General features: G+C 48.2%; 1 protein-coding gene across 9 annotated transcripts in view; it reads right to left on the bottom strand.

Moving 5' to 3' along the window:
- nfixb (nuclear factor I/Xb) overlaps positions 1 to 18,780 on the bottom strand; it is a 128,906-nt gene that overhangs the window by 20,664 nt on the left and 89,462 nt on the right. For 7 of the 9 annotated variants that reach the window (XM_079176776.1, XM_079176782.1, XM_079176780.1 and 4 more), the window contains 5 exons: positions 6,877 to 6,942; positions 4,864 to 4,938; positions 1,971 to 2,091; positions 1,621 to 1,656; positions 810 to 940 (listed from right to left, as the gene is read on the bottom strand). In XM_079176776.1, coding sequence (XP_079032902.1) covers positions 810 to 940; positions 1,621 to 1,656; positions 1,971 to 2,091; positions 4,864 to 4,938; positions 6,877 to 6,942 — 429 coding nt within the window. The remainder of the gene's footprint in view (positions 1 to 809; positions 941 to 1,620; positions 1,657 to 1,970; positions 2,092 to 4,863; positions 4,939 to 6,876; positions 6,943 to 18,780) is intronic. The other 2 variants (XM_079176778.1, XM_079176781.1) reach the window with 1 other exon arrangement.

Genomic DNA, 18,780 nt, shown 5'->3' with positions numbered 1-18,780 from the left:
GGAGAGAAATAATAAGACTGTCTGTACAGCCGGTTAGCTTAGCATAAAGACTGGAAACGGGGGAAAAAGCTAGCCTGGCTCCGTCCAAAGGGGACCAAATCTACCTCCCAGCATCTCTAAAGCTCTACAACTAGGGATGTTACTGCACCCGGTCAAGAAATACCACGTAATTTTTACACTTTTTGCGTGTTTGACTTTGTTTTCTTCACCAGGAGCAACAACCGGTGGATGCTTGCCCTCATACTTTGTATGTATGGGCTTGTCATGGTTTACGGTTTATGGCTTGTAGTGTTTTTTTTCTGGTAGCACACCGGCGGAAGTGGCGCCAAGTGGATAAATAATTTTTTTTTAAATATGAAATATAATATTAAATTCATTTTGGGCGGTAATGTGTTACGCGACATACTAAATGTAATATTACCAAAATACTACCAGAAAATGCGTTACATTACTTTGTTAATATGCTATAATATATATATATGACTGACATGTTGCCCCCAACAGCGTTAATTATAGAGGCAGAACTGGGCTCACGGTTTCCCCCCGTTTCCAGTCTTTGTGCGAAGCGGCTGCTGAAACAAGAATATTTCCCAAAATGTCAAAACTATTTCTTTAATGTCTGAGAAAGATGAATACGTTTTCAAGGGCTTTACAATTTGATGTAAAGCTGCTGAGAGACTTTTATCTTGGTGTTGCACCAGAAATCAGAATCAAATCTTCTGAAATGATGTGGACCTCGGCCCTGCTCCAGGGAAAGGTGTCTGGAAAGCATGCAGGATGTGATGATGGGGGGGTTGTAGCCGGACTACCTGCATCCACGTCATTGGGCCAACCGCTGGACTGGGAGCTGCTGCCGGCCGCCGGGGAGCGGCCCGAGTAGAAGACATCGTCCACCGGGCTCTCCATCTCGCTGTCGTCAATGGACTTGCGCTTGTTGGAGCTGAGAGAGAAAGAGAGATGAGGAGGTTGGTTTCATTCTCGAAGGAGGGGGAGAAAAAGGAGTGAGAGGGAGGGTCTTGTATTTTGAGATTAATCACATTGTTTGTTTTTCTTATGTCAGGCTGGTTTCTAACTGGAACGAACAGGCACTGCTAACGGGCATTCGGGGCTCTAGTGAAGGCACGCATGTCATTTGCGGGACAGTTCGAGGACAATGTATGGGCGCCCCCTAGTCCCCGTAGTCTGGCGTGTGGCTGCATGAAATCAAGTCGTAAAAAAAAACAAAATTGACATGGCTTCCCTACGATGTTTTGTTGTCTCATTACGGTTTGGCCAAAGGGGACAAAGCAGCACAACTGGAGACAGTGAGACAAACATGAGGCCAGAGTTTATCCAGCGCGCTCGGAGCCGAGCTCGGAGCCGAGCACGGAAACGTGCGCGCTCGGCGACGCTGGAACTCATTTGTGCGTGTGTTTGCAGATTCCTACCGACTCGTACATCTGTGGCCGATAAAAATGGAGGGGAGGGTTTCTCCCCCGATCAAACGATGTTTAACCGTGCGTTTGCACTCGTGTGCATATCTGTGCGACATGCGTGTGTGTGTGGCTTTTGTGCGAGTGCGCCGCTGCCGCCTGTGTTACATTAGTATCAAGGGAGACATTCGGTAATGAGTGCGACTACCTCCGTGGGAGACTTGCATAAAGCTCCATTTCAGTCCTGCAGCGGGAGATGGGCAGAGAGAGAGGAGGACGACAAGAGGGGAGTGACGGGAGACAAAAGAGAGACAGAGTGACGGACAGATTGGCGGAGGGGGGAAAAATGAGAGGGGACGAGAGGGATTAGCAGTGAAGGAGGGGAAGAAAGGGGAGAAAGAGAGAAACAACAATCAAAAAGCAGAGCAGGCTAAGCATAAAGAACATGGCAGCGTTAAGGAGTTACAGGAGAAGTGAAGAATATTAGTAGAGGAGGAAAAAAGAAGTACATTTTGAGGTTGTGTGTGTGTGTGTGTGTGTGTGTGTGTGTGTGTGTACCTGGTGGAGGGGGTGGAGGTGATGGAACGCCGTCCCAGGGTCACCTGGTTGATGTTGTAGTAGCCGGGGCTGTCCAGGTCAGCCAGGGAGAAGTTGGGGCCGGTCGCCGTTGCCACCGGGGCTGAGGAACGCAAACACACACACACACACACACACACACACACACACGCAAACACACACACACACACACACACACACACACACACACACACACACACACACACACACACACAAACACACACACACACACACACACACATGCATCATACAGAAGAATATGAGTAAAAATTGCAACTACATGCTCTTAATAAGGATGACTTTATTTTCTCTAAGGGTGAGGGTGGTGTATATCTATTATTTGTAGCTACTAGCTGCCTTGCTCTAGAGATTGAAATGACCCGACGCCTGTCACCATTATGGTCCTGACTGTGCAGGGGTCGGCAACCTTTACTACCCAAAGAGCCATTTTGCTCTATTTTCCACCAAATAAAATTTGTCTGGAGCCGCAAAAGCTATTTGATGTCACAGTTTATAAAGTTTTATATATAGTTATATTATATATACAAAAACTATAGTTTGTTGTATTTATTAAATTATAGAACAAGAATAAAGACACTTGTTGACATTTTATTGCTATTTTACGTGTTCTAACAATATCAAACTCTGATGAAGAGGAGAGTTTGCAGCAGTTGAGGAATCGCTCTTTTTCGTTCATCTCCAGCATGACACTTTCAGTAAATGCTGTGTTTGTTCTGGAAGCGTCTCTCAACATTACATTTGTTGTTGTTTGAAAATTTCTCGCCACATATCAAGCATACAGGTAAGCCAGCATCGTTGGCAGTGAAAGCAAATGAATACGTCCACGCAGAATTAAACTCTCTATTTTCCTCCGTGACTTTTCTGTTTTTGGATTTATCCATCGATAGTTTACCGAGGGCCGAGGTCTGCAAATCATGATCAGACACCTGGAGGGAAAGGCTCTTGGCAACGACATAAGATGCAAGTGGCGGACAGCGTAGCGCGGCCGTTTTTGAATATATTACTATTTTGCTCGACAGAGTTGGAATCCAGGTTGATGCGATCTTCCCATAAATATATTTTCTTCAATGTATTTCTTCATATGTGGCTGTGATGTAGTGCTCACTTATACAATCGTAATCCCCGCAATATATATGAGATGTGGCTTTTAGATCTCCAGCAATATGTTTGTGAATGTGTGAGGAATCTGGCAACAGAGGCAGAAAACAGCTGCTGCTGTTACGCGAACACAACACACACACGCACGGAAACAAGTAGGACCGGCACCCACTACATGCCCAGTGTACGTGAATAGTCACGTGATATTCGTTTTCAGGCACTTAAGTCTGGACGCAGATCATCTCGAAAACGATGCTTAAACGCCGTGTGGACGGAGGACTCGGGGAGCCGCAACAGAGGGGCCGAAGAGCCGCGGGTTGCCGACCCCTGAACTAGTCGATGACAGGCATTCGTGGTCCCCAGACGATGTATCCTCGTGATTTTTGTGATCCTCGAGCAAAACCCTGAGGTTCACATTCATCGTTTTAAGGAGAGATGGGACAATGTAGGATTGTTTTTATTGCGGAACGCCATCAAAACCCTCACAGTAGAGTTGATCGTGGTGAATTTACATAATCAGGATAATTGTGACTATCCACACAGGAGTGACTTGAGCCGTCTAGCTCGTTATCATGGGAGAGAACGGAGAGATCGAGCTTGATCTAAAATGTACAGGAATTATCATGTCATTAAGAAAGAGAAGGCTCGCTTTCATTTTTATATTTAATATTTTGAATTATGCAGAGGGAGCTTATGATTTATGATTACCTCATTTAAGATTGTTTGTTTGTTGTTCACCGCGTGCTGTCTGTGGCGCAGTGAAAGTATGTATGTTTTTATCAAAATGTAAGTTATAGTGATTCCAGTGCATACATTTTCAGTGCATAGTCTATGCATATTATGATTATAATCGGGATAATATCTTGAATTGTAATTATTTTGCTGATAATCGGGACATTGCTAGTTTTGTGTAAAATGTCTCAACAACAATGAAAAACGTGTTCATGCTCCACTCAGGATGAATCGCAATAACTTTGGTGACTTTTGTTTCCTCCAGGCTGCTCCTGATGATCGAAGTGGAAGCTTCAGACTGGGTCAAAGCCCTGGTCTTTGTTTCTTTGGTGGAGTAACCTCTTAAATAATAAATGTTAAATAACAGCGGCGCTCCTTTCATTTCCCAAAGCTTTCTGACTTCCCCAGTCTGCTGTGGCCCTCAGGCCGTTTGGTTTCTACTGAAGATGTCAATCATTAAAAAAACAGGTCAGAAATATATACTTAAAGTTTTGAAAAAGCCTCAGTGGTGACCTACAACAGCTGGCCACTGTAGCTTTTAGCAAACATCACTCAAACAGGAATAAATAGTACATTTGTTGGGAACTATTTTCCACTGCGGATGAAAAAACATTTGGTGCTCTGGTGAATATTTCCAGCAGCAGCGGGACGATGTACGTGGGACCGAGACAAAATAAACTCCAGTGTGTGTGTGCATTGGTAAACATGACATCTAGTGCAACAATGTGGCTCATTAAATGGTTTTGGACAACGATAGAGCTCTAGTGCCCAGAGGAATAAGATGTATTAGGCTCTGGAAACACAGACAACACTTCATCATTGTTCATATACAACAATATGAAAAACACAGAATCACACCAGCCTTATGCTTTAAACACTACTTGGTGTAGGAGGGATGCTGCTATGTGTGATTTTCACCGTTACGGTGTTACAAGAAAGAGACCATCTGAAGTGTACGAGGGATGACAGGGCGAGTGTGTCTGTGTGGGGACGGCCGGACGGGGGAATTATAGCCGTGACTCACTCTGCGACACGCGGACCAGCTCGGCTACGTTCCACACCCCAGAAGTCACAAAGCAGTCCTGGAAACTCAAGTGGCCTGGGAAGAAGAGAGAGGGAGAGAGCAGTGTGTGAGAGAGCGCACGGCATGTACCAAACATAAAACAAATGACATGTGGACACGGATCAGGACACACACACACACACACACTCACACACACACACATACACACATATATACACATGCAGAGGGAGCTGAAAAACACATGTATGGAAAAGCTTGACACAGTGCCAGTGTCATCCAGTGGGACCATGTGTTTTCTGTAAGATTCAACAGGCTGGTTTCAGTTTTTTTTTATACTGTAACATAAAACTTAAAAAGAAAAATTCTGGTTTATTACAACTTGGGTGTTAATTTCACATCTTTGTCCATCGGCTCTGTCAGAGCTGTACAACATTCAGACAGCTTGTAAACAAGTTCACCCCAAAATAAAATAAAAATACATATTCCTCCTCTTATCTGTAGTGCTGTTTATCAATCTGGATTGTTTTGGTGTGAGTTGCCGAGTGATGGAGGTACCGTTCGTAGAGGTGTCTGCCTTCGCTCCAATATAATGGGACAAGATGGCACTTGGCTTTTGGTGCTCACAGCACTACATTTGAAAAACTCAACAGGATTGGCTCTTTGCGGAGATCCTGACCCGGTTACTCAAGATAATCCACAGACCCTATGAACAGTTTCACACAAGTAACCCCAGATCTAGCTAACCACAGATCTAGCTAACCACAGATCTAGCTAACCACTGAGCTAGCTAACCACTGACCCAGCTAACCACTGAGCTAACTAACCACAGAGCTAACTAACCACAGAGCTAACTAACCACTGAGCTAGCTAACCACTGAGCTAACTAACCACAGAGCTAGCTAACCACAGAGCTAACTAACCACTGAGCTAGCTAACCACTAAGCTAGCGAACCACTGAGCTAGCTAACGTTACAGCTCAGCACAGGAATACGCCATATAAGTTGAAATCTCGCACTGTCATGAGCCTCTCGTCCATGAGTGGATGTTTCCTTCTGCGCGGTGACGGTTTGCGGTGTAGTTCGGTTGAAAAACTGAAAAACAAATTGCTTCGAGCACCACAAGCAGAGTGCCGTCTAGTTTTATTATATTGGAGAGAAGGCAGATATCTCAATCCTAAACTTCTGCTCAAGTCTTTTCTTAAACCTATTTTGAATACCTACAAATTAGCTAGCTCGCTAAAATTTCCCAAAACAAAGAATTGTCAAAATGACCCACAAAACTACATTCTCACAAGGGTAGAAGTACAAAAGCACACACCCCTCAGTCTCAATGTTGACTTTCACAATAATGTCGGTGGTACGTTCGTGGTCCTGCAGGACTTTGTGTGAGCGCTGTGCTGAAGTTTCGTTAGCCTCCCTGAGTTAACTCTGTTTACCCGTGCTCCATAATGTCCACATCCATAATACCCCGCGCTATGTGGTGTGTGTGTGTGTGTGTATGCAGCACATCCTAAGCTCCGGGGTTGACTGAAGTCTAAATCCACACCCTTCCTTCTCCTTTTCATTCCTCTCTCCATCCGTCCGACACTTCGCTCTTCCTCACCTCCCATCTTTTTTCTTTTCAACCCTCCTCCCTTCACTTTTCTCCATCTCTCCCCTTCCCCTTTCGCTCCATCCCCGTACGGGGTTAGAACCGCAGCGGGGACGCCGCATGAGGTCAGCGCTTGGCGGCGGCCATGTGGTTCCCATCTTCCAATAACGGCAGTGTGATTTATGAGCGGGCCGCCGCAATCCCAGCGCAGCCCCCCCCCCCACGCTACTATCGGGTCTCCTTACCATAATAAACTTAGACCCAACTCTGCCGGGACGCACTCGCACACACAGAGGCCTGCTTCTTGGGTGTGTGTGTGTGTGTGTATATACAGTAGGGGCATGTTTGTTAGCATCTGTATAGGTGAGACGGCTCGTAGGTCAACACATTTTTAAAAGGCGTGCTCAAACGGGACAAACTCACCATTTGGCGGGGGCTTGACGTCTGTGTCTCCTTGCTGGTTTGAGTTGTCTGATTGTCCTGATTGTTCTGAAAGACACACAGAGAGAGAGAGAGAGAGAGAGAGAGAGATGTTTAGTCAGGTGGACAGACGTCTGGACACCACCCACGGTGAAGGGGGCAGGTAAGCATCAGAGGGAACACTTCAGACGGGGTAAAGGGCGCACCACTTCTTTCATTCTTCCCACTGAAGAGAGACAGACACGGGGCCTGAGATTCAAGACGCATACTCGTATTCGCCCGGGTTGAAAGTCATAAAAGGGCAAATCGAAAAAAAGGTTCACTGGAGAGAGAAAGCCTCATTTCAGTTTGGAGATTTATTTTTGGCTTCGAAACACACCTTTTCTCTTACTGCACCTCTCGTTCAGTGACTCCCACCCACTCAAATGTACACGCACACTATTTAGGTTAAGGGCCTTAGACAGTGTGGGTTGGGTAAAGTGCCCACTGCTCCTAAGTGGTATGGAGCATCTCCCGTTTGTTGTTCCCTATTCTCTTTTTAGAGACCTTTTTCTTTCTGGCTTTAACACACACACACACACACACACACACACACACACACACACACACACACACACACACACACACACACACACACACACACACACACACACACACACACACACACACACACACACACACACACACACACACACACACACACGTTTTAGTAAAAGCGTCCTAAGAACCCTCATCTGTCCCTGCTGCTGACTCCGACGTTGAGAGTTGTGTATTCTATAGGCATTGTTTGGATCTGCATCTCCTGTGTGTGTTTACCTTAACATCTATAAGGGCGGGTGGGCAGAGAGCCACCTGCTGCGGCTAGCGTTCTTTGGCCCCCGCTGGATGCCATTCTTCTTCAGATGTGTAATGCGGCCTTGAGGAGGCTTTTTACGGTCGTATCGTACACAACGTTCGGGCCAATTACCCCTCGCAGCGCTGAAGCTTTAAAGGCCGTCCTGGGCCCGGCCTCCTTAGCCTGAGAGAGAGCCCCCCCCCCCCTGAATCTCACCCGTCCTCTAAGCCCAAATCGGCGTTCTAATCTTGGGCGGCATTAGTAGCAGCGATGTGCCAGCAAAAAAAAACTACACATGCTGCACCATTCACGCTGTCTGTGCGTTGCCAAAAAAGCAAGACGACGACGACAAAACAAAAAAAGAGACAAAAAAAAATCATCACTCTGGGTTTCCGAGAAAGAGAAGAGGACAGTAGACACAGGGAGGATCGAGTTCTCTTCTCTGTCTCGCAACTCTCCTTCCCTCATTGCGAGTCCACCTTGGCGTCTTTCTCCCTTAGTCTCCTCTCGCGCCTCGTCCCGTCCCCGCTTCCCCCCATTCCTCTCCCGCGCGCGCTGTCGCTCTCTGCGGAATCCTGGCAGCCATCTTAGCGCTTGGCAGCCATCTTAGCTTTGGCGGTAGCCGTGCATTCCTGCTAGCTGACGGCACACCCACACACACACACACACACACACACACACACACACACACACACACACACACACACACACACACACACACACACACACACACACACACACACACACATGCTTGCAAAGCACACTCTCTCTCTCTTGCACTCAGACCCAATGGTCTTAAAAGATATAAAGACCTACAGAGGATATGCAATGCAAATGAAGTGAGGATAAAAACCACCGGGACGTTTGTCTGCAGTCCTGCAAGGGTCTGGTTGTTACTGAGACACAAAAAAAACACGATCACACACACACACTCGTAAAGTATATACAGGGAAGCACAGGAATCACTCAAGGCAAGTGAGGCGATCGTGTAGGATGAACCGGGAATGAACGAAGCCCGAGGCCTTCGGCGGCGCGCGTCCCCGACAAACCGCAAACCGTTAAAACCCTTTTAAACCCGCGTGCCTCGGAAAAAAAAAATGAATTAAAAAAAAGAAACTCTCTCACACACTGTGTGACGGTTTCCGAGCCAAAAATTGGGGTGCCTGGTTGTCATGGCGACAGGGATGGCACACCGCAGCCCACCGAATGATGAGTGGTTGTCGAAGCCGTCGGCGTGCACGTGTGCGCCGCTGTTTGGTCGGGCAATTAGCTGGAATGAAGGTAATAATATAGCCCCGCTGGCACGCGTTCAATGTGCTGCTTTGGTTTTTCTTGGCAGCGAGCGGGCCGCTGCGCCGCTATATGCTATTACTACATCAGTGTTCCTGCATTTTCAAGGTGTTGAATCCACTTCAGTTACATTGTTATCAAGCAGCCTTTTCACAACTTTTCAGTTTTGTGAGCTGAAGCTGACCTCCACGCTGTCACGTCTTTACTCTTCTCTACCAACGGACACGCTCATACAGTGTGGTGGCGGTGCGGCTCTATAGACTTCTGAGGGAAATCTCTGGCTATTGAGCTGTTGAACACTGCACCGCGTTCACCAGCTAGTCGTTAACGGCGGGTCCGGAAAAAACCCGAAACAATCGAATGAACGATGCTGAAATGGAGTCGGATGATAATTCTCCGTGGGTTTCGTTGCTTTGAGCGACCCACCCTGACGGTTTCGTTGTGATATTCACGTTCGGACTCTGTTTTGCTTTATTCATAAAGGCAAACGTGTAATTCGTGGTACAATTCAAACGGGATCAAAAAGATATTTGTTTCCTCGTCCCGCGGCGGTTCACCTGGAAGGGGCGGGACTCCGCCTCTCTACACAGCATGTGCACGGGCCAAACATGGATACACATGCCTTCCCGAAGAACAAACATGCTCTTACACACACACACATACACACACACACACACACACACGTTTATACACGGATGAATCAGCCTTATCTCCTGCACACAGTCGCCCCAAGGCCCCCTGCATGCGCCTCACCAGAGATAATACAGCACACACACACACACACACACACACACACACACACACACACACACACACACACACACACACACACACACACACACACACACACACACACACACACACACACACACACACACACAACACACACACACACAGGCCATCAAACACCCCGTGCTATCGCTGTAATCACACACAGAGCGGGTTCATTTAGTTCCTTGGTCGGCTGAATGATATACTCCTGAGCGAGTGTGTACACAAACGGTAACACTGGCCATACATTTATCACACTGCAGATGCAGACGGAGGCTAATAACTCACACCCGGGCTAATGTACACACACTCAAAGATCACACTTACTTAATCGCTCCATTCATCATGCGCACAAGTGCAAAAACAAAACAAAAAAAACACGCCGCCGCCGCAGACACACACACACACACACAAACACACAGACGCAAATCATTAAAAGACACTTGAACGTGAAATTGCGCACACATGCTCGGTCGCTCGGTGACGCTAATGGACTCGTGTGCATATTCATTCATAGACGGGTGCGCGCTGCTCAAACAGGCGCCAATTTACCGAACAGCTCAGAGTGTTTGTTTGTGCGCCGCGAGCACACACGCCAGCAGCTTTAATGTGCACTAAGTGAAAGGCAGACAGTAAAAACCAACAATGGAGATCAAATCAAACAGCTCTGGGTGTTAAAAGTCAATGACGGTCGAGCAACAACAACTTTCATGAACGTTTTCTCTTGTTCATTGTCAAGAATATCTTATTCATGTTAATATTTCCCTCGGCGCCTCTCCAACACACACACATACACACACACTAGATGTAATCACATACTGTATCTGTACCGTACACATGTAGCTAGCAGCTGGCTAGCTTAGCATAAAGACAGCAAAAAAACAGGTTGTGTGTTTTTTTTAAAAACTCATTTTTATATCTATAACAAGAACTACTCTGATGTCACTATGATGTCATAGGCAGGGAGGGCCTCATAAATAAAGAGCTATTGAGTGGCATTATGGGAAGTGTAGGATGAAGCATTTTTGGAACTTATGGACTGATACAAGGGACTGAAAATCACATATGACATGGATTCAACCCTTCTTGTTTTAATCCCCAAACTGTATGGGAGTGCCATACTAAACTACTGGAGCTCTGGTTCAAATGGGGGTAAAATGCTTATTATCGTTTTAGAAATAAATGGCGGCGCGTCCACGTTCGAATCCTCGCATCTAGAAGGAAAACTACGCTGGCAAAAATGCACAGGAGCGGCAGTAGAAGGCTGCTGTCGTGTATAAATACATGCATCTGCACAGTGTAGGCGCGGACTAGACGGCCCGTGACCCTTTTGGCTCTGCGTCTCCGCCTCCAGCCGGCTGCACGCGGTGTCATTTAAGGACAGACGCGGTTCAGTTCACAGTCAAATGATAGGGGCCTCTTCCTCCGGCTGCTCGGGAGCTCCGCGGACAAATCTAGCACTGTTCTCTCCCTTTCACTCCCTCATGCTACAACCTCCCCCACCACATTAACTCCGGTCTATACGAGCCTTTGCATTGAGGCGTGCGGGTCCAAACCCCGTCGTTTCTGTGTGTGTGTGTGTGTGTGTGAGAGTGGCAGCTCAGGTTCTGGGTTCAGGTGGGACTGCAGCTGTGGTGTTGTGTCCGTGTAAATGTGACATGGGGGGGGGGGGGGGGGGCAAGCCCTGATTGGATTACAGTGCACATATGTACAGAAGTACTAAATATAACAGAGCATGTATGGAGACGGATGCAAAGCAGGCAGCGTACAGGCAAACTGCACTGATTGACATGTATATACACACACACACACAAGAGTGTGTGTCTGTGTGTGCTTAAGTGTGTGGCTGCGCGGTCTCGCCCCCTCTCTCCACCCCCCACCAGCCTCTGGATAAAGAAACCAAGCAGCCTCCCCAATTGGGTTTCGCTTAAGAGGTTTATCGGTATGTTGCTAAACATTCTGACCTTTTTTTTTTAATCTTTAATGCGCTTAAAATGTTCCAAACCCCCCCCCCCCCCCCTCCCCCTAATCCACGGCTATCCCACACAGATGTTCACTCGGCTCTTTTATTGGACTTCATTTCAACCTCTTATTTTATCTTCTCCTCCTCCTCCAACACCTCCTTCATCCTCCCAACGTCCCTCTTCTCCCCCCCCCCCCCCTCCTCCTCTTCATTCGCAGATTTGTTTCCGGTTTCGCAACAAAAAAAAAAAATCACTCATCGCCTTCAATCTTCTACCAGCAAAGCTCATCTTGGCCTTGGTTTGCTTTTTAAGCCGGCGGTTCTTATTGGACACTGAAGTGATGGTACAGCAAAGCACATCTGTCCCATGGATGACCCCGCTTTCTCCAAAAGGTGGCCCCCATCTTTGGGATTTGTTTCATTAGATAATGTTGGAGTTGAGCGTAACGAGATAATAACGTTAGTTAATCGTTAGTACGTCGGGAATACCGCACACCTGAGTCACCTCTTTCCATTTACTTCTGTTCTACCACCTAATCGTGTTTGTTTCTATGACACATAGATGGAGGTTTATGGTGGAGTTTTCTGACGTCTGGGTGATGAAGCAGTAACTCCTGTGTTCTGTGAGGTCAAATGACTGTATTTGTCAGTGGAGTCTGGCGGCTTTGAAAAGCTGCATATAAACCAGCTGTTCCCTGTTAGAAAGGCCTGTGCGACGGTAAGCTGAATCTGTGAAAACGTTCTACAGCGTTCACTTGAAGCGATACGATTGTTTTGCTGCTGCAGCAGATGGTGTCGACCTTTAACCCCGTCTCTGTCTTTATTCGGTATATGACACCTTCATCAACATCTGGAGAGGAAGCGCGGTGATTGGATAGAGAGCAGCGGACTTTGAGACGATCACCGACCGACCAGGCAGTCACGCGTTTGTTGCGTTACGAATGGGCTACAACGGAATTTCGTTGTGCATCAATGTGTTGCATAAAGACAACAAATGATCCTTGAACCCTTGAAATAAAGTTGCTCAATTCTCACACCACCGCGGTTGTCTCTTCCTAAGTCTTATAAATCCTCCTTCCTTCACCTCATGACGTTTTCCATCGAGGAAGTGGTTTGATTTTGGACCGTTCGCCCGCAGCACAAGACGGTAAGGCTGCTGCTCGTTAAAATGAGTGGATCAAGATTTTTGCCGACCCTCCTCTCAAACTGACTTCCGTGAGTGAATCGACCTGAAACAATAAATAGTTGAAATTACAACCTCCGCCCATCCTGAATATGCTGAGTGGCTTGTGTCGCTGCATGCTGTCCATGCTCAGGTTCATCATGAATGACAAATGTCCTGTGACTGGAAAGATGGCCCATTAACCGTCAACGGGGCGTTCAAAGACTGTAGGAATAACACTCTGGTTGTTTTCCCTTGGGCTATTTTTGGGGCTTTTCCTGGGGAAGTTTATTTGGCCTCCACGTCCGCGCCCTACCTATTAAACCAGCGGCATCAAAATCCGCCGATTCCTCAAACACCTTCCTGTCTTTTGGAGGCGCCTGAAACGTCGACCTGAGCCTCCGGTCGTGGATCTTTGTTCCCACGTGCGGCGGTGAGAATGTGACAGCGTCGCCGCTCCGTGTATAGCTCGCCGAATGCCTGGCGTGTAACTCTGTGTGACAGCGCGGCGTGGGGCGGCGCGATTAATTGTGAAATGTGTTTCTGTGCCGGTACAGTGCCGCGGAGTGTGAACGTGTGGGCGCCACACTATAAATACATCACAGCTACGGATGTGTGATTGCGTCTTACGTTGAGGATTTATTTTTCTTCTTTCCTGCGCGGAGCACATGTTGAGGCCCGGTTGGAGATAAAGCGCGTAAACATCTGTGACTGACAGAGCCGAGCGGCCGAGTGTGGGAGGGAGGCGGCGCGCTTTTTATTAAAAAATCCAAAAGTGCGCGCATCAGCTTGCGGCGGGGGGGGGGGTTCAATAAATTGAGAGAGATAATTCCTGTGTTGGGTGCACATCTGTGTTTTTCCATGTGTGTGCGTGTGCGCCTGACCCCCCCCCCCCCACCCGAGCCCTGTGCCAGGAAGGAGCAGGTGTGGTGAGGCAGCCCCTGCGTTGCCCCGTTGCCCATCTGCGGGGCCGTCTGTGTGCCGCCTGCGCCCTCTCGGTGCCAACGCGACACAGAGCCAGGGGGTGGGGAGGGGGGAGAGAGCGGGGGTGGGGGGAGTGGGACCTGAAGGGATTCAACCATGGGGGGAGCGGCTGGCTGGCTGCCCATCTATACCCACCCCCCTCCCTCCCTCTGCCCCCCGGTTGTTTTATCTTTTATCTGTGCCTATGCTGATGAGCTGTGATGTACAGGGAGGGAGATGTGCGTCGATATGAAGCCGCCATCAGAATACACGAGAACCCCCCCCCCCCCCCCCTTTGCTCTAAAACCTCTCTGCCGTTACGTCCAAACTCTCCTGTCGAACTGCACCTGTATGGAGAGGTGCTATAGCTGCTGTTGGCCAGCAGATGGCGCTTGTTGGCAGAGGAGGGAGGGGAGGGACAGAGGGGGCACAACGCTGCAACACATGCTAAAGAAATCTGCCTCTTGGAGGGCTGAGAGAGGAGAATGGGGAAGTTCCAAACCAACGTATAAAATACACGCGGCTCCAAAGAATTAACTCGACGTTTTCCACAGAAACCCTTCTGTGTTCTTCGTACTGGACTTGCAAGTTCGAATATTTCCATTCCAGCGGGCCTGACCCCATGGACACACACGGAAAACAAACCCAGACTGGAGACCCCAGCAGGCTGGTTTAAACCGGACCGATGAGTTGTGTGTATTGAGTTTCATGCAAACAGAGCCGAGGATAAAACGTATAGCATGTATAGAGAAAGACGGGAGCCACCCTGAGCTGCTCCTACGCTTCCCATGTTGTGATATCTGTGTGTGTGTGTGTGTGTGTGTGTGTGTGTGTGTGGGGGGGGGGGGGGGGGGGCTGCAGGATCTGGGCCCAAGTGGGGAATGGGGGGATCATGTGATGCCAGTCTTTTGCCAGGGAAAGGGTGAGAGAGACAGACAAGGAGAGGGGGGGGCAGGGTGCAGGGAGAATGGAAGGCAACAAAAATAAAGAGGCAGACATAGAAAGTGGAGACAAGAATCAAAACAAGACAAAAAAAAGAGAGAGATAGAGGGAAAAAAGAGAGATGGGGGGAAGGAAAGAGTGATAGACTGAGAAAGAGGGGGAGAGGGAAAGAGAGAGGAGGGTGGGAGGGCGAGGACTGTGAGAGCTGTGGGAACATTTTGCCTCGCCAAGAAAGACGTGAGCGGAGAGAATAAAAAGAGGGGAATGAGAAAGAAAGAGAGACTTGTTGGCAGAGCGGAGGAGGAGAGGGTATGAGGGGGAGGGAGGCAGTGTACAGGGGGCACCAGCTAGGGAGCAGGGGGCGATCAAACCCAGCACTGCAGGGGAGAGGGGGGAGAAGCAAACACACACACACACACACACACACACACACAACACCAGCAGCTTTGTAACAACAGACAGGGAGATGGCGGCGACCTGTCACTCACACCACGACTCTGAGCTGAAAACGTGAGCTTGTGAACTTTCCGGCTGGACGTTCTTTGACCATTCCTCCCCCGGCTCACTCGTCCCCCTCGACACAATTTGCAGCACAAACCTGGCAGTTCACTTCGCTTCCAGAGCAAGTGAGCCGCTCTGCTCCTTCAGCCAAGGCAGGGACACTAACAAGGCCAAGGGGAGGGATGGGTATCGTTAGGATTTTAGCGATACTAGTACTCTTATCGGTACTTTTTTATCGGTTCAATTGCTTTCTTGTCGCCCCGCTACTTTGGGAACAACAAATCGGCGCTGAGCGTGGCAGGAGGACAGCTAGTTAGCCGCTAGCAGCCGGTGAGCGGCACATGACCCGCTTGGGTCAATAACGGAGCTAACGGCTAACGTTAGCGGAGATTGCATCGAGTTGCATTGGCATGCGTTCAAGCTCTGCCTCAGTAAAAATGAGTATTGGGCAAAGGTCATTTATATAATTACAATGACTCATGTTCAAATGTAAAATGTAGTTTCTTGGAGAGAAACTGGAATAAACACAGTTGCAATGCAATGCAAAGCAATGCATTGTCTCCACTCTTAAGCATCAGAGGAGACCACACTCTTCATGAGCGTTGATCAAAAAACATAAACGATAATAAGTAAGAGCGCTCTGAGGGTTTAGTATCATGAGCATGTTTGCAGCGCTGCCATCACGTCCTCCTCCTATCCCCCATTTGAACATAATGTGAACAGAATATCATTCTGATTAGAAGACAACGTGGTTTTGCATCCCACTCTACTGACGGGGTCTGATCCCGCCCTGGGACCAGGGAACGGTTTATTTTGGGTTTTGTGAACTATGCAAATAAATGCTCCCAAATCTATCTGGGGCTTGGAGGACGTGTTTTACGAGGGCCGTAAAAACTCCACACAGGCACATAAAGCCGGCCCGTAAAAATAATGTGTGCTCTGCATAAATGCTCATTTGGACTAATGAATTAGGGGAGCGATGAATGGTTGTGTAAAAAAAAAACAACCACATCCTCCCTGGGTGTTGCCAACGGAGGCGTGATGTATGACGGGCATGATTTGTGAGGTGGTCTGCGTGTCCTGTTTCGTTCTTTTATTTATTTTTTTGCCGTTTGCTGCGTTTATACGCATCTTAGCGACTACTTTACAGCGTGTGCATGACTCACGCTGTTCGTCTTTAGACCTTTTAGGTCAGTGTCAAATAAGGGCACACACACACACACACACACACACACACACACACACACACACACGCACGCACACACACACACACACACACACACACACACACACACACACACACACACACACACACACACACACACACACGGGCACAAACGGTGGCTAAACACCGACTAGCGCTGCGGTAAACTTGGGAGCTGATCGGCAAACATCCTCCCGAGTAAATCACAAAGAGATCAGCCAGATCTGCATACCTACAGCATGAACTGAAGATTTATTCTTCCAGCTGAGAGAGAGGAGGAAGAGGAGGAGGAGGAGGAGGACAGACAGAGAGAGACAGAGAGAGAGCAGGGAGCAGATGAGGCCTGAGAGAAAACAATCAGCCAAATGAGGGCACAGATAGAAAGGCCACCTTTGACCACCAGCTGTCTGCGAGTCGCCCGCCCAGGCCGCATTTGTCAATCTGTGTCCCCGGGTGAACCCTTTGGCCCGAGGGGTCGGCGGCGGCCTTTTTGCGTTCGTCTCTCGGGGGCAGACGAGGTGACGTGATGGCTGACAAATGCTCCCCCGGGCACCGGGGCAACGCGATTCAGGCGAGTCCCAGGCTCCGGCTGCAGCCACAGGCCTGAGAGGGAAAGTCTGCTACCGGAATACAGTGCAAACTCTTCTTATGGTGCCGTGTTAAAGTGTATAAAGAAGACGGGCTGACACGATCATGGAGACGGAACAAGTGCATCGAAACGCACGTGGACGTCGGACATGCAGGATTGGCCTAGTTGGGACAGCTTATGGCTCTCTCCCCTCGGTTGAGCTGATAATTGGAGATTTATTCCGACCATCAATCCATCTATTAACTTATTAACCAGGATAAAAAGCCCAGAGCCCCCCCCCCCCACACACACAAACACACGTGCGTTTTCATCGTAGTCGACGCGGCAAAGAGAGATTAAACTGTCGCCAATCCACTTAAGCCAGTTCAAAAAAAAAAACATATTCGTCAATGAGCGTGACCGACCCGGGTCTTATTATCTCCATGCACTTCTAAAACCTGACCTTGTCTGAAAAAAATTAATAAAATAAAACCGAAACAAAACGCGCCGAGAGTGAATCACGGTGAGAAAAGACTTTGAAGAGTGGCAAAAAAATATTTGTGTGCAACAAAGGTTAATTAAATAATCTATAAAATAGGCTCACAATACAGATATTGTCTATCAAGTATATTAGGGGGATGTGACGTGGTCCGCCACGTTGCGCCTCCATGTTTCTACGGTAGCCCAGAACGGACAAACCAAACACCAGCTCTATAGAGGGCCTTTCGTGTGTTTACGTCACCTGAGGGCCACCGACATGCTTTGTAAAGGGAAACGTGTTCAGTTGGATGTAATGTGCAACCTCACCACTAGATGCCACTAAATCCTGCACACTGCTCCTTTAAATTTGAATGGGAACCCCCGGCAGTGTGCTCTGCCTCTGCAAAAAAATAAATACATTCAGAAATGCCAGTGCTCTGCTGCCGGTGGCTCTGTGCTATAAAATGGAGAGGATGTTCACGTTGAGGGACCCGACCGGAGGAGCCTGCATCTGTTTGGCGGTCGCTCAGAAACATCTAGCGTTTCACACTACGGCTCAGGGATCGCTGGCGAAGGAAGCTCAGCCAGAAGTTTATGAAAAACAGAGCGAGAGAAGGAACCAGGAAAGAGAGAATAGCAGGGGAGGGAGAGAGGGAGGGAGTGATGGAGCACGAAGGAGAAGAGAGGAATGAGCTAGATGACATGAGAAGACAGGAAGAGAGATAGCGAGGAGGAGGAGGCTGGACGGCTGAAATGAGAAAAGGAACCGGGTTCAGATGATGATGTGATGTTTTCCATTGTGTGTGTGTGTGTGTAAATGTGTGTGTGCGCGCAAGGGTGCTCCTGAGGCCCCCGAGGAGCCTGAGGGGCCCTCGCCGGGTTCTGTGAGTGGATTCAGGTGAGGAACAGGTGGGACTACACATCAGTTATTGACTCTAAAAGTGTCGCATATTAGCAAGCTAACATCAGCTACTGTTAGTTAGCTAGCTCCGTTAGCTCAGTAACAGCTACACCTGGCGGTTACCGCGCATAAACAGTGACGACTAATCAACATAAGAACATTTCAGATCCCATTTCAATTGAACGATGTGTAATCCTCCACTAATAAACACTTTTAACACATTGACCACATTTACATGCACACTAATATTCACTATTATTTAAACTATGACTATGTTCTTGATATGGGTCATGTTAACGGCATATTCCGTTTAAGGCTGCAACTAAT

Source organism: Pholis gunnellus (assembly GCF_910591455.1).
Source record: "Pholis gunnellus genome assembly, chromosome: 17".
NCBI lineage: Eukaryota > Metazoa > Chordata > Actinopteri > Perciformes > Pholidae > Pholis > Pholis gunnellus.
This window is presented reverse-complemented; position numbering and strand designations above follow the sequence as displayed.